Source organism: Anser anser (assembly GCF_964211835.1).
Source record: "Anser anser genome assembly, chromosome: 1".
NCBI classification, from domain to species: domain Eukaryota; kingdom Metazoa; phylum Chordata; class Aves; order Anseriformes; family Anatidae; genus Anser; species Anser anser.
The window spans coordinates 208,883,268-208,897,144 of record NC_139720.1 but is presented as its reverse complement, the minus strand read 5'-3'; the positions used below and the strand labels follow the sequence as shown (position 1 = coordinate 208,897,144).

General features: G+C 47.0%; 1 protein-coding gene across 3 annotated transcripts in view; it reads right to left on the bottom strand.

Moving 5' to 3' along the window:
• Positions 1-13,877, bottom strand: part of NARS2 (asparaginyl-tRNA synthetase 2, mitochondrial) — a 50,960-nt gene that overhangs the window by 9,123 nt on the left and 27,960 nt on the right. For 2 of the 3 annotated variants that reach the window (XM_083848913.1, XM_083848911.1), the window contains exons 7-12: positions 12,470-12,602; positions 5,418-5,515; positions 4,963-5,007; positions 3,167-3,233; positions 1,638-1,775; positions 635-732 (exon numbers count right to left, since the gene is read on the bottom strand). In XM_083848913.1, the coding sequence (XP_083705039.1) occupies positions 635-732; positions 1,638-1,775; positions 3,167-3,233; positions 4,963-5,007; positions 5,418-5,515; positions 12,470-12,602 (579 nt within the window). Of the gene's footprint in view, positions 1-634; positions 733-1,637; positions 1,776-3,166; positions 3,234-4,962; positions 5,008-5,416; positions 5,516-12,469; positions 12,603-13,877 lie in introns of all 3 variants that reach the window. The other variant, XM_083848912.1, reaches the window with a different exon arrangement.

The following is a 13,877-nucleotide window of genomic DNA, read 5'->3' as shown; positions in this document are numbered from 1 at the left end:
ATGCTGAAATGGGTTTTGCTTTTCTCCACTGACTAGATATATTTCGGTGAGCACGCAGCTGATTTAAGTGATAAATTCAGTCCCAACATGCAAATGATGTTACTCTGGGATTAATCCCGCTCCAAAATTGCTTTGTACAAGTGTACGACTGGCACAAATGGACTCATGTGAGTTATGAAAGGTTCTCTGGAAAACTCAGATGGGATCTAGGGAATAATTTTCCATGGAGATTTACCCCATCTGTAACGTCAGTTACTGTTAACTAAACAGCAGCTTTGATATTCTGACACTGAATTTAGCCTAAAATCACTCCATGTCACATGAGCCAGAACTAAGCAGCAGGGAAAGAGACTGTCAAAGAGCCTCAGAACAGGTCCTAGACACTTCGAGTGAAGCTTCCCACCAAACTGTCAGCTAAGAAAAGTATTCTCTGAAATGATGCCACCGAGGCCAGCTGCATCACGGCTGGCAGAGCTTCTGACCAAAACTGCAGTTCCTCAGTTGCACAACGCAGTGACAAAAACATCCGAGCTCTATTTGACAACTTCCACCTTCACAATCAGCTCTCAGCCACCAAAGCTGCGGAGGAAAGGTTCAAGGACAGGGCCTCCTGGCACCTGCAGGTCCCACATACCTCTGCAGGCGTGATTCGAGGAAGGGCAGGCGCTCCTCTCTCAAGCTGCCTCCACACAACTCCCCTATTCCTGGTACGAGGAGATCAACAGCTGCAACCTTAAAAGAAAGACAAATAGTGTCAGTTATGCCCTTCAGTCTACAGCAGAAATACAGCTGACACTGGATAGTTGTTTGTAAAAAGCTACTCTGATGCTCCCGTTGAGTCCAGGACTCTTAGGTAAGTACTTGCACGTGCTCAAAAAGTCTCTTTTGGGCAGGAGAAGGCTGGGAGGGAAGCCTACAATGGCAGAAACTGTTAGGCCTACAGAAAACCTAAACGAGGGCAGTCATGTTCCAGGCTGAGGACGTTTGCAACCACGTGGTGTGAACTGAATGCCATCAGGTCACTCTGGAGACAGGAGTGCACACAGGCAAGTCTGTACGTGGTGCAAAAAAACAAATGGGAGCTCACGAGGAGGCAAACATGCACAGGACCCGATTTCCTTAGAGTTTATGCAGCTCTGGTGACAAAATGGTGCTGTAATGTGTCTGCGTGGCCCCATTCCTTCAGACTGCTCTAGTGGTAACGGTACCAAGGGATCAATGGCACCGATGTGCTGATCCAAGCGTTTGGATCACAGCGTTATCACCTATGCCGTTAGGTTTTGGCTGGTTTTCTTCTAAATTTTGTTCCGTAGGGCTGCTTAGCCCACAGCTGAACAGGTGCTAGAATTAAAGCAAGTGAAGCAACAGCAGGAATAAATTTACCAGGAAAATAAACAAACTATGGCAAATCTGTCTTAAGGGACTTGAGCAAAAACTTAACGCTGCCCAACTCCTGAATCTTCTTCCTGGTACTCCTGCTTTGGAGATTTCTTCTACAACAGAAAAGAGACCGGACAGGATCACGTCTCATCTTGGCCTTCTCGAGTGGAGGCCCAGCAGAAGGCTATCCCCATCCATCAAGGGCTAAGGCACACGCTCAGCTGAAAAGGAGGAGGAAGCGTGACCCGTGGACTCACTGTTCGTTGGGGTCCATCTTCGTTGTCCCGCATGTAGAAAGGTTTGAGATCGTACGGGTAGTTAATGACAAACACGGGCACCTCACCGCAGTGCTGCACCAGGTACTTCTCGTGTTCTCTTTGGAGGTCACAGCCCCACTGTGAAGAGAAGAAAAGGGACCTGGTGTCTTGCTTTGGTGCACCTTGCCTGTGGCAAGAGACACAGCGAAATCCCTGCAGAGGAGAGGCGCGGCTCTGAGCAACACAAAACCACAAGCAGTAACTCTGAGCGTCCACAGGCGACGGGGAAAATTTGCTAAGACAACAGAATTCCACAGGTTTTAAGGCAGAGCAAAGCAATGAAAATAACACAGTTAAGTTTCCCAGAACAGGGCCAGATTTCCCCGCATCTGATATCAAATCAGAAAAAAAAAAAACAACAAACCAACCCCCCAAAAACCCCACCAAACAAAATCCTCTCTCCACATCGCTCCAGGGAAATAGGCAGCTATCCTATCTGCTTTGCTCAGCCCAGCACACCAGCCTTGTTTTGGCGTACAGAAAGCAGCTCTGCTACGATGACCGCTCTCCTCCTTGCTGTGTCCTGTTACATGCCAAGTTAATTCTCACTCAGGAAAACCCAGCATCCTACCAGCCAATTCTTTGTTACCGGAAAACTTGGCCATTTGCAATGCCCTTTGCTTCTCCTGCTTTCTTCCAGCGACGTTACAAATTCTGTGGCTTTTGACTAGAAACCTCCACCCCAACATAGGACATGCGAAGAATACAGAGGAAGGAGGGAAACTGATATTCTGATATTCTCTTCTCATCCGAAAACATCCTGAGCTTGCTGTCTCAGACCAAGATAGTACGGATTTGACTGAGATGGTTCCTTTCAATCCCATGCTCTTAAGTAGTTATCTGATAAATCTCCTTTGCAACAGAAAAACAGCAATGATTTGTGCAACAGCACTGCTGGAGTGATTTGTAGCTACATTCCCCTAAAAGACTTGAGGTTCTACACTCACTTGTACACAGAGACCAGACGGTTACCCAACCAGCCGCGAAGAACCCTTCAGCCAGAGGGTTATTTTCCTTAAAACAGCAGAATGAGATTAAGATTAATCTCTGTACAGGAGATGAGCACAGCCAGGAATGCTCTCCATACCGGTATGTATGTTTGAAACTAGGCAAAACACAATTTTCAGAAAACCATAAACTACTAATACTGAGGTTAATCGTGTGATTCTCTTTCCCAGGTAACAATTATCCTTTGGAGAGACAAGGGGTTCCCTTTACCTCCACGTAGGTTATATGATATTTTGACACGGCTTTGGCTTATTGAAACCCGTAAAACTTGTGGTGCTATCTAAATATCATTCCCTTATTTGAAGACTACTGAAGAATGATGACAGCTGCCGACCCCAGAACACACTCAGCGCTACTCGGATACAGAAAGAGGGAAAGGAGGCTTCCCGGAGACCTGCAAAGCTCAGTCTTGGCTGTGTGCAAAAACAGGCACAGGGAGAAGCAGCCAGGCAACCACCTACCTCTGGCTTAAAAGCGAAAGTTTGAGAAGCTTGCTTCAAAATTTCCACTGCTTCATTGTAGGAAATTCTACAAGACAAAAAAAAAATAAAATCTTTGAGATAACTGTGAAAGGAATAACAAGAAAGTTTTCTGGCCAAGCGTGGCACTGGAAAATTAAGGAGGCATTTCCCCACGGCCATGCCAACTTGTGCTGTGATGTCAGACTTCCCAATAACGCTTTGGATGGAAACCAAAAGCTTACATTTTATATGGCAAGTGCCCTATGCTTTCCTGTGCTTCAGCTACATGCAGGGCAGGAAGCGCTAAGCTCTCAAGCCACTTCTGCGTTACTGCAACGTTGCATTTCAGTCAGGAGTCTTGCACAGAACCTCTCCATACAAATTTGACGATTATTTGTTTTAAAGAAAACAACGTGTCCTCACTGGCACAGTTCCAACAACACAGCTCCATTGTTCAGCACGGTATTAGGCGGCAAAAATAACAGCCCAGAGTGCAAAGAACTCGTACCTCGAACCTTTCCGTTTTATTTTGCAAATACCGTGAGATTTATTTGCAGCAACGTTTCTCTGCCCCTCTGACAGCTTTGAAAGCGGTTTCGCCACTGCTTTCCACCAGCACAGAAGAAGAGCGTCATGGCAAAGCAAACAGAGAAAGTGCAGCCAAAGATGCGGCAGGTTTGGTAACTGGAAATCAAGACTCGATGGAAGATGTTTTCGCTGACAACTTTTCCACATACCAAGCAGATGCTGCGGAGAGAAAGAGCAACTCGCTCACAGTAATTTCATCTCTCTGTGTCGTTAGCCAAATGCAATTAGAAAACAAATTCCCTGAAGGGCACGAGCTCTTTACATCCAGCTACATGGAAGGCTTCTGGAGGAAATACATCAGGAATATATCGCTGCGTGTGCTTGGTTTATGCGAGGCGCAGTCCAAGCGGGGTATGTTACTGGCACAGGTTCAGCCCATGTAACCGAGATGTGGAAGGCAGGAATGCCCCACATGTGCCAGCAGCTGAAGAAAGGGACATAAAGGGAGAAAGGGATGGGCCGACTCTTTTTTTTCCTTGGACCACGGCAGAAGCTGAGCGTAACTCTGCATCCTTGGAAAGATCGGTTAGGTCCAAAGAAAGAAGGATCAGAATCCTTCACGGAGGTCCTCTGTGGTCTGTGCAGATGAGATACAACGGGAGCACCGTGATCTTGTTGCAGCTGAGCTGCTTAACAGGAAAACCAGTGCTGGAACGTTCTGTGAGATAAATGCAGAGCACGACTATTTGGAGAGATGGGCAAGGGTAGAGAAGATATTTTAGGGGGGCAAGGAAGGAAATCAAAATTCTTCAGTTCTTTAGCACAGAGCAAATTGGAAAAAGGAGTTGCACAAGTAATTGGGAATAGCAAATCAACTGGCATTTTTCAACATCAGAAATATTTGCAGAAACAGGGATATGTTGGAGAGAAAACGTGAAGGAGGGCAGAGCACCAAAGCTGAAACCAAGGAGCAAGCCACTGTGAGCAAAGCACTCGTCAGGTGCATGCCGAAAGGAGGACACCCTAGCAGAAAGAGGATCTCGTCTAGGCAAGCAAAAGCGAAAGGACGGCAGACTCAGGCACTGGTCTCATGCAGAGGTGACAGGAGGACCGGCAAACAGAACAGAAGGAATTTCAGTTCATGCTCCTGAGGAGACATTATGCTAACCCAGCAGGCACCGAGTTGGGAAAGTAAAAGAAGATTTAGAAAATAGGAACCCCTTCCCCCAAAGCCCTCTTCCAGATCATTTTGAAATTGAAGTACTTACGTTACAAATTTGTTCTTCAGCATTTGTTCCAACCTGCCCTTGGTCAAAACAAGAAAAACAAGAGAGTAAAGCTACTCCTAGGGGTTCAGGGGCACAGAAGAAACAGAGAAGTCACCCCCCTCTAAGTTTTGATTTGTAGGTCTGCGTTGTGCTCTAGGTACGGGTCAAAATCCACTCCAAGCCATTCAGTGCTAAAAGGGAACCTAATTTTTGAGCTGAGGATTCAGAGGTCATTGGGTGATGACACAACTACAGTTTTGCCACAAATGCTATATAGCAAGTTGTGCGTCCTCTCTGCGTTGGCCTGAAAAATAACTTAAGCTCAGGCCAACTCCTGGCTCTTCGCAGTTCATTAACACAGGAGAACATATTAAAAAAAAATTAAGCCCCCCTATTGCCAAGAGCTCCCAAAATGCATAGAAGGGTCGCAGCTCTTTCCCGTCCCATTTATTACCTTCTGGGCAGGAGCTACGTATTTATGAAAAAGCTCAACATCACGAGGACATCTGGAGAACACGGCGCTTGTTGCCGTCTTGAAAAGATCTTCCATAACCTAATCGAGAAAACAGAAGGGCATGAGAAATTAACACTGCTCAGATGTCCCCGACTATAAATAAAACGCAGTACGCATCAGCCAAAGGGTACAAAAGGAGCTTCTGTGCTTTTGCATGGTCAGACTGCCTAAAAAGAGCACCGGCTTGCTAATGCTCCTAATTAGCAGGCTTGCTCACCAGCTGAAGAGGATTAGAACCTGCTTTTCTCCTACGGGTTTAGGGTCTCAGCGTCTGCTGATGGCCTCGGTATCTTCAGTCAAGTACCTCCAGCGCAAAAAGCACACCTGAAACATTTGAGCAGCAGCCACAAACGAACACATTACAAGCATTTGTGGTGACTGGGCTCAGATGAATCATTAGGAAGATGCCTTTCCTGGAATGAGCAATGCTGCTTTTCTGCTTTGCTGTTACAACGGACAGAACTGAAGCAGAGGGGAATAAACGGGTGCTGAGTAGAGCCAGCCTGCCCGACAGATTCTGTCCAGAGAGACTCTGCACAGCAAGAGCAAAGCAAAGAGAACATGCGCAGAGATGAGCAGAGAGCTAAAACTGACACATCAACGCGGGGATGTTCGAGAAGCTAAAAAAAAGACCTGGCTTAATTTTCCTAAACTAATGTGGATCAGCTAAGCGACATTCACATCCAATTTGGATACATTTACCTATTAAAATGGGCTTCACCTATAAAGAATTAAACTAAACAAATGCCTTTTGGATTCCAAACAAAAGCAAACAAAAACCAAAACAAAATAAACAAAACCAAAAAAAGCCCCACATTGTACTCCAGTGCATTTTGATCAGCCTGCTGTAAGAGTTGTTTTTGTGTTTGTTTAAGCAAAGCAGACTATCCCAAATACTTGCTGGCACGCTGGCAGGTAAGAGTTCCCAAATCTCCTCGTAATCCCACGCCTGCACAAAGCAGGGATTTGATACCTGTCGAGTACTGATGCTTCCAACTCTTCTGCAAAAGCACTCTCCTTATTCTCATCCCCTCTGTAAGCAGCAGAGCAAAGCAGCTGGACTGCATTTCACCTTAGCCTAGGACGAGACCAGGTTTTTCACAACAAAAAGCACCTCTGAAAGCCCTGGCACATTTTCTGTGGAAATAACAACTTGGTTCATGAACCGAAGAGCTGAGAGAAGCAAAAGCTGAACCTGACTTCTGGTCTGCAGATCTGAGGAAGAAGCAAGTAAGGAACCAGACCTTACAGGGCAAGAGGAACAAAACGCAGGGGAAAGAAGAAGCTGGGCTCCTGACATAACTAAGATGAGATTTCAGGCATTTTGTTCAAACTCTCAAGTTTAGAAGGCCATTCTTCATCCCCTGTCCTGAACTGCTGCTCTGTGCTGATGAAGCCTCTGCATCCCACCAGCCAGCAGAAGCTGGTGAGTCAGCCCCTGTCTTCATCCCGCTGGAGCCAAACTCAGCCTTCAGAGTCCTGCATCGATCTGGGCCCTCTGTTTAAAAAGGGAAGATCCAAATGAGGCCCAGCATTATCATATGCAGATAAACAGTTTTACCCCTACCGGTACTCAAGCACAGAGGAAACGAAAAGCTAGCGTTCCTGCTGCTGAGTGGCAAACAAGCAAACAGTCAGCTTTGAACCTTCTTCAAAGTAGCTAGAAAAAGGCTTATGCAAATGAAATTAGAAAACTTGGCAATTCATCTGGTTTCACCGAGGCAGAGATGGAGGGATTTTACATTAAGCTTCCTCTTTCTAGAAAATGAAAGTATCATCTGCTCTTAGAAAAGCACGTTGTTTAATTAGCACTTTTTTTTCCCCTCGCTGTGCGATAAAGTAACAATTAGGTTCCCACAGCATTCAACACAAGCAGCTTCCTCTTGTGGAAAAAAGATGTGGGTGGCACGGGAAAAACAATCTGAGAAACATTTCCAGGGTTGAGACTGAGGTTTAATCCTGGCAAAAAAAAAAAAAAGAAAAAAAAAAGACAGACACGTGGGTCATGCGTCGGCCTCCTCACTGCTCTTATTCTTAGTTATGCCAAAAGTGTACCAGGCACGAACAGCAGGGCGAAAAATAAAGGAAAAATAAAGCTCTCCGACTCAGAAGTTCTGGCTTTAAGCAGATTAATGTAACGAAGGACTGGAAAGCGGGCTGGATGAGACGTGAGCGGAGAACCACAGGCACTGGCTTGCTGAGCACGTGAGCTGCAGGGACGGACCAAAGGACTGGGTGTGAATGAATCCTGGAAGAGGCACGTTTGGTGGGAGACTTAGGGAAACCACCACCGGAACACAGCTGGTAGTTTGTCTCGGAGGTGGGACTCTTGGTGTCCGAAAGTTTGGTTGCTTCGTAATGAAAATACAGGAATTGTGCTGGCGGAAAGGCAGCTGAGGGGGACAGAGGTCAACATTTTCCCTTCTCCCCTACGTCTTCCCACTTTTATCTCTTGATTCTCTCGCCTTCCAAAGAAGTTCAGCAGCATCGGTTCTGGCCTTCCCTTATGTCCCCGTGGAATTTAATTACCTCTGATTCTGAGTAGGAGCAGATCTCAACTGCGTTGTTTAATTTTGACTTGGAGCTTTTGATACTGCAACTTCTTCTCTTCCCAAATCACGTTACGACCAGGGGTGAAACAGAGGAAATCATCAAACCAGTGGCAGATGTCAGCAGCAGCAACTGAAGTTGCTGTGTACAAGAGGGGTTCCAATCATCACCTGTCCATAAAAATATCGCCCAGGCATACTTTGAGGAAATCCCAAGAACCGCCAGTAGGATTTTTCCTTATGCATTTCCCTAAGACCACCTATACCGATACGGTGTAGGTTGCAGGGAACGTACACACCAAATATCCACCAACTGGGCTGTTATTTGTTGCCTTCATGCTTGGTGTCACACACACCCTGTGCACGTACACACGCGGGGCAGGCTCACACCTGATTTTGGTTGTAAGTCCCCTCTCTCAGTTATATACCAACAGCTCAAGAGCTGAATTTCTACAGGCTGAGGGTCACTCTCACTGCTACACAGTAAAAAAGCTCCGCCTGTGCTTGATGTACACTCTTTGCAAAGGGAGGATATGACTGCAGTGTTGTTGCCTTCCCCGCTCTTGCAAAATCATCCCTTTGGAAAGCAAGTTTAGGAACCCAGTGGACGACTTACTGTCGTGGTTTTGGCTGGCATGGAGTTAATTTTCTCCGCAGAGGCTGGTACGATGCTGTGCTTTGGGTTTTTGATGAAAGCATTGGTGATAACACACTGATGGTCTCAGATGCTGCAGAGCAGCGCTCACAGAGAGCCAAGAAATTTCCACTTCTGGCGCTGCCCTGCTGGTGAGGAGGCTGGGGGTGCACAAGGAGCTGGGAGGGGACACAGCCAGGAGCTGGCCCAGGCTGGCCAAAGGGATGTCCCACACCATACAGCTGGGGTAAAGAAGGAGGAAAGCAGAGAGGTTTGGAGTTTGTCTTCCCAATAAACTGTTACGTGTGATGAGTGAGCCCTGCTTTCTTGGAAACAGCTGAACATCTGCCTGCTGATGGGACGTAGCAAATGAATTCCTGACTTTGGTTTGCTTGCACGTGTGGCTTTTGCTTTACCTAGCAAGCTGTCTTTGTCTCGACCCACGAGTTCTCACACTTTTACCTTTCCGATTCTCTCTCCCAGGCCACCAGGGGACAGTGAGCGAGCGGCTGCACAAGAGCGGAGCACAACACTTCTACAGCAAAGGAAGCATTTACCAGGACCGCAGGAGCTATACACTTGCAAGGGATATTCCTCTTCACGTCTTCTTATCTGCTACGGTACACTGATAATCCTATTGGTTCTCCAAAAAAGATTGTAAAGGGAGAGTTCTCCAAAAAAGATTGTATTAGAGATGCAAAATCGCTCACTTCAGTTAGGAATTTCACCAGTTAAGATCTCACACGTGGCCCCAGGTGAGCGTTCTTGCCCATCCAGCTCAAGAGACAGTTTTCATTATCTGGCCACTGTTTTTCTTACACCGGACCCCTCTGGGGAAATGCTGATGTCAGGAAAGGAAGGAGAGAGACTCTTGTCTGTCAGACTACTGCTTCCCTGGCCACAGAAGCTGAACAGTAACTGCTGATGGAGGCTAGGAAACAGAAAGAGGCTCAGCTATGACAGCTGGATGTCACTTCAGAGAAGGAAACTAGTCCTGCAGATACCTCAGTGTCTCTAAAAGAGCACTGCACAAGACATTTGGAACAAAACCTTCCCATGTCATTTCCAGTGCTTGTTCCTTGAGACTGCAGCCAGATTTGCCAACCTGTCTTAGCCTAAAGACAGAAAGCACCCAGAGCACAATAGTTTCTGGAATCAGATCTAAGGTCCTTAAAACTGGCACCCCAAATCAGTGCTGCTATTTATCGACCTCATTTCGTGCCTGAATTCCCTTCTGTACAGGAGAGGTAACAATACTCCGTGTCACCTGGCTGCAATGACAGCAAGCTCGTTTTGGTGAAGTACGTAACCACAGGCAGATGATATTTCTGCCCTCAAGACCAGAGCTCAAACACTGTGGGTTAAATTTTGTTCTCCATTTTATGCAGCTCGTGTTGCCAAAATTTGACTTTATTAAGGAAGACTAACGCTACGCAACAACTGCTCCCAGAAAAGCTTCCTTTAGGCATTTCCTAACTTTGCCGCCTAAATAATGTTCTTTTAACACGGTTTCGTATGCGCGTTTAATGAAATTCAATAACGATGGCACCACGTTACCTCTCTGAGGCCCCATCAGTGTCACGAGTGAAGTGGGACCCTTTAAAATCCTCTTCACTGTCAGGACAGCCAAGAATTAAAATAGAAAATAATGATCTACAGACATGACTGCTTAACACAGCACTGGAGAAAGGGGGAAAGGGCAGAAGCAGGCATCTCACGGGACAGGTAGGAATGGAGATCTTGAAAATCAGCACTCTGATGAGACCAGACACTTCCACACAAGATGGATCTCTTGTAACCTGACCTTCTCCTAACTCCTTCTCGCTCACCTTGGAGGAAGAGTGCCTTGGGGGAACTTGACTGAACTTCTATAGCCTGGACTCCTTTGGAAAGCGGCCACAAAGGCCTGAGAAACACTCACGTACTCCCTGTAGGCTGAAGCGGTAATAGTATCACGCAGGCACTCAGCGCGGAGTGCGGCACCGAACGCACCGAGACTTTCCGCAGAAAGGATTGTGAAACCTGCGTTGCGAGAGTTTAAGCTTCTTCGGAGCACTACGACATGTTCTGGCACAAAGCAGAAATTCACACTGCGTGATCGAGACACACACGACTTCCTAAGAACTGGGCTGCTAATTTAGGAATAACTGAGCATTACCCCGTGCAGTTACCCCGGGGAAAAACAGACCTCTGCTCCCGAGTGCATGCACCTTTGCTCTTGAATCTTGTTCTTCCTTTTATTTTGTAAAGAAAGCTGCTTTTCTTTTGGAGCTTTGGCTAAAGAAACATCTCACTAGAGAACAGTAAACACGCATATCTTTGTAGCAAGGCTCTTCTGTACCCTTTAACGCAAATACTTCCAAGATGTCCCCGAAGAAGCTGAGCACTCCCAGCCCACTAACTTGCTGAAGTTGGAGGTATTCATTCCACATCTTGAACACCACTTTTAAAAATAATTTTGCAACAATCCAGCTATTTATCTGAGGACAAAGTTCAGATGCTAACTCTAGCCAATAGCCCCCGAGGCTTTCAGCTGGGCGTTTGGCATCAAACAAAGAACACAACAAGCTGCCCAGTGGCCAGATATGAGAGAGAACACTGAATTTACGTCAGTTATGCCGGGAAAAACGAAACTTAACTTAGGCTTTAGAGTAGCTGTCAGGTTTTTTTGTGTGTTTTTTTTTTTTAAATTCTTTTTTTATTTTTCCAAAAGAGATTGCCCAACGATTTAAAAATAAACAAAACAGGAACTCCACTTCTGCAAGAGAGAACATCACAAAAGTAAGCGTTTTGCAATACGGACTTGCTACGGGGAATGCAAAACCATTGCTGCTAGGAGAATTTCTGTAACGAGAACGGATTCTTGTCAGAGACTCTGGGGCAGGAGAAAGAAGGGGAAAACGAAAGCACAAGCTGAGACTTTACAAGATTTTAGCACCAACAAAAAAAAAAACAAGCCAAGGAGGAGTTTCCTCCTTTCCCTACAACTAGAGTGAAGGCCCTACATGTTCCAGAGCACTTCTCAAACCTAATTCTCTGAATCCTCTGAACTGGATATACTTCAGAACCTGATATACTTCAGAAGCCAAGAAACGAGGGTTCTCAGTGCAGGAGTACAGGTTCACGCTGTGGTCGGGGGCTTCAACACCACCGAGCAGAAGACTCGTTATATTACTCACTTTATACTTGATAAAAGCAGTGACAATTTCAAGCAGCTCCTTATTACCTAGAGAAACCAGGTGCTCAGGATGCAAGGTGGAAGCATACGTGCAGGTTGTGCTCTTTAGACTATGCAAAGGCGTTTTGGATGAAAGAAGAAAGAAGAGTGGGTTGTTATTAATGGAGCACAGAGATTCCCAGTGGGTCTGCGGAGCCCAGTGCCAGCCAGACACCCAAAGCGCAGCAGCAGCAGCACATAAGAGACAGGAGACAGCTTTGCTGCTAAGCCAAGACTCCGCAGACTGCAAAGGGTCCAGACTGAAGGAATCACCACCTGGATGTTGCTTCACACGCGTGTAGCCAGTGCCCCAAGTAATTCTTTTTTACTTTTATTTACTTGTTTGTTTATAGGATATTTCTCCAACCGCCTTCCAAGGAGCTCATCCGATATACAACAACCTGCGTGGGTACTGACTCCCAAGTCCTACTGGGTGTAAGCTGGCTCATGCTGAAAGTAGGAAGATGCACAAGCATCCATCACGTGGCGACCCGTGGTCAGTCCTGGAAAACCATCTGAGAGCAGGGAGCGCAGCTAAGGGAGAAGGAGGAAATTCTGACGCTGGTTCTGCCCGACCATTTGGAGGTGCCCACCTGCGTGATGTCCTGGAGGCTCTCAGTGAAGGACAGCTCAGCCTCCACCATGTAGAACTCTGCCAGGTGCCGGCGGCTCTGCGAGTTTTCAGCTCGAAACGTCGGCCCAAAGGTGAACACGTGGGTAAAGGCCCTGCAAGGGGACAAGAACGAGGTAGGTCAGGCCCGGCGCACAAGCATTATATTGAAAATCCCATCCACGAGCTCGCTTTTCTCCCAGGATCTCCAAGTTTTCATGTTTCCATTGTGTCTTTGACCCGTTCAATGGCACTGCTGTGTATGGTGCTGTTACACTACGTATATCCAGCAGGCTGGATATATGGTGCACGGCTTGCAGTCCCCCTCTAGTGGCAAGACCAAAGTTTATTTCTGAAAGGAATAAGGGACCGGGCTCCTTCCACAGCTGAAAACGGTTCAGCTAAAAGGGATCCCCTAATTAGGGACCCCCTAATGCAGAAACCACATCTGGGATAGCACCTGGTGCCGAAGTAACCAACGTATTTCCTATTATCAAGTTAAACTTTCAAGTTTAATCACGGAATCATTAAGGTTGGAAAAGCCCTTCAAGATGATCCGGTCCAATTTTAACTGCGGGGAAGCTGCTCCCCAAGCAACACCTACGAGCACGTGGGCTCCTGGACATCCTCAAGCCAGGGAGAGCTTCCCGAGCAGGTGCTGTGATGGCTGTGTTTTCTTCCCGAAATACAGGGGAGGCAAACCGTGACTGGGGAAGAGGGAGAGGGGTTTCCAACAAGCACAGGCTGGGCAGCTGCTCTCTTTGGTGCACCTCTCACTTGGCGTTATTTTTGGCAGTAAACAGCGTGTGGGAGAGATGAGGCAGAGTTTACCACTGGTGAAAGGACGCGTGCTGGCTGCTGGGGTTGGCGTTTGGCTTGCGTCTTGCTCAGCCTTCTGCCTCAAGAGGACGTTTGCTGAAGTTTCTGCACACGCTGATTTCGTTGAAGTGGAGTTTAAGCAAACAAGGCTACAAAGAGCGACGTTTTCCCCTTTACCCTTTACGGAGGCATCTGCGGGGCAAACAAAGGCACGGACACGTTTTGGTGCGCTCATCTGCTCCCTCGTGTCACGTGGTGGTTAAAGGCTGCGATCAAAAGGAGCAGCACTTTCGTTCTCCTTGGGTTGTTGGTAGTAAACACGCGAGAAGACAGCTGTTGGTCGAGATTTTAAGTACGTGGCCTGCCTGGAGGTTTTCCTTCCCCACTGGCTCTGCTCTCCCTGTTCAGACAAAGATGCCTTTGCCGCCTTCAGAGCCCTGAGGCCCCGGTCCTGGGCTCCCTCACGCGTGCCCACAGCACCTATGGTACCAACATTTTGCAGCAAACATCTTTTGCGGAGGATCCTTTTCCTTTTCTATTCCCCGTAGAATATTCAACCCGATGGGATGTTA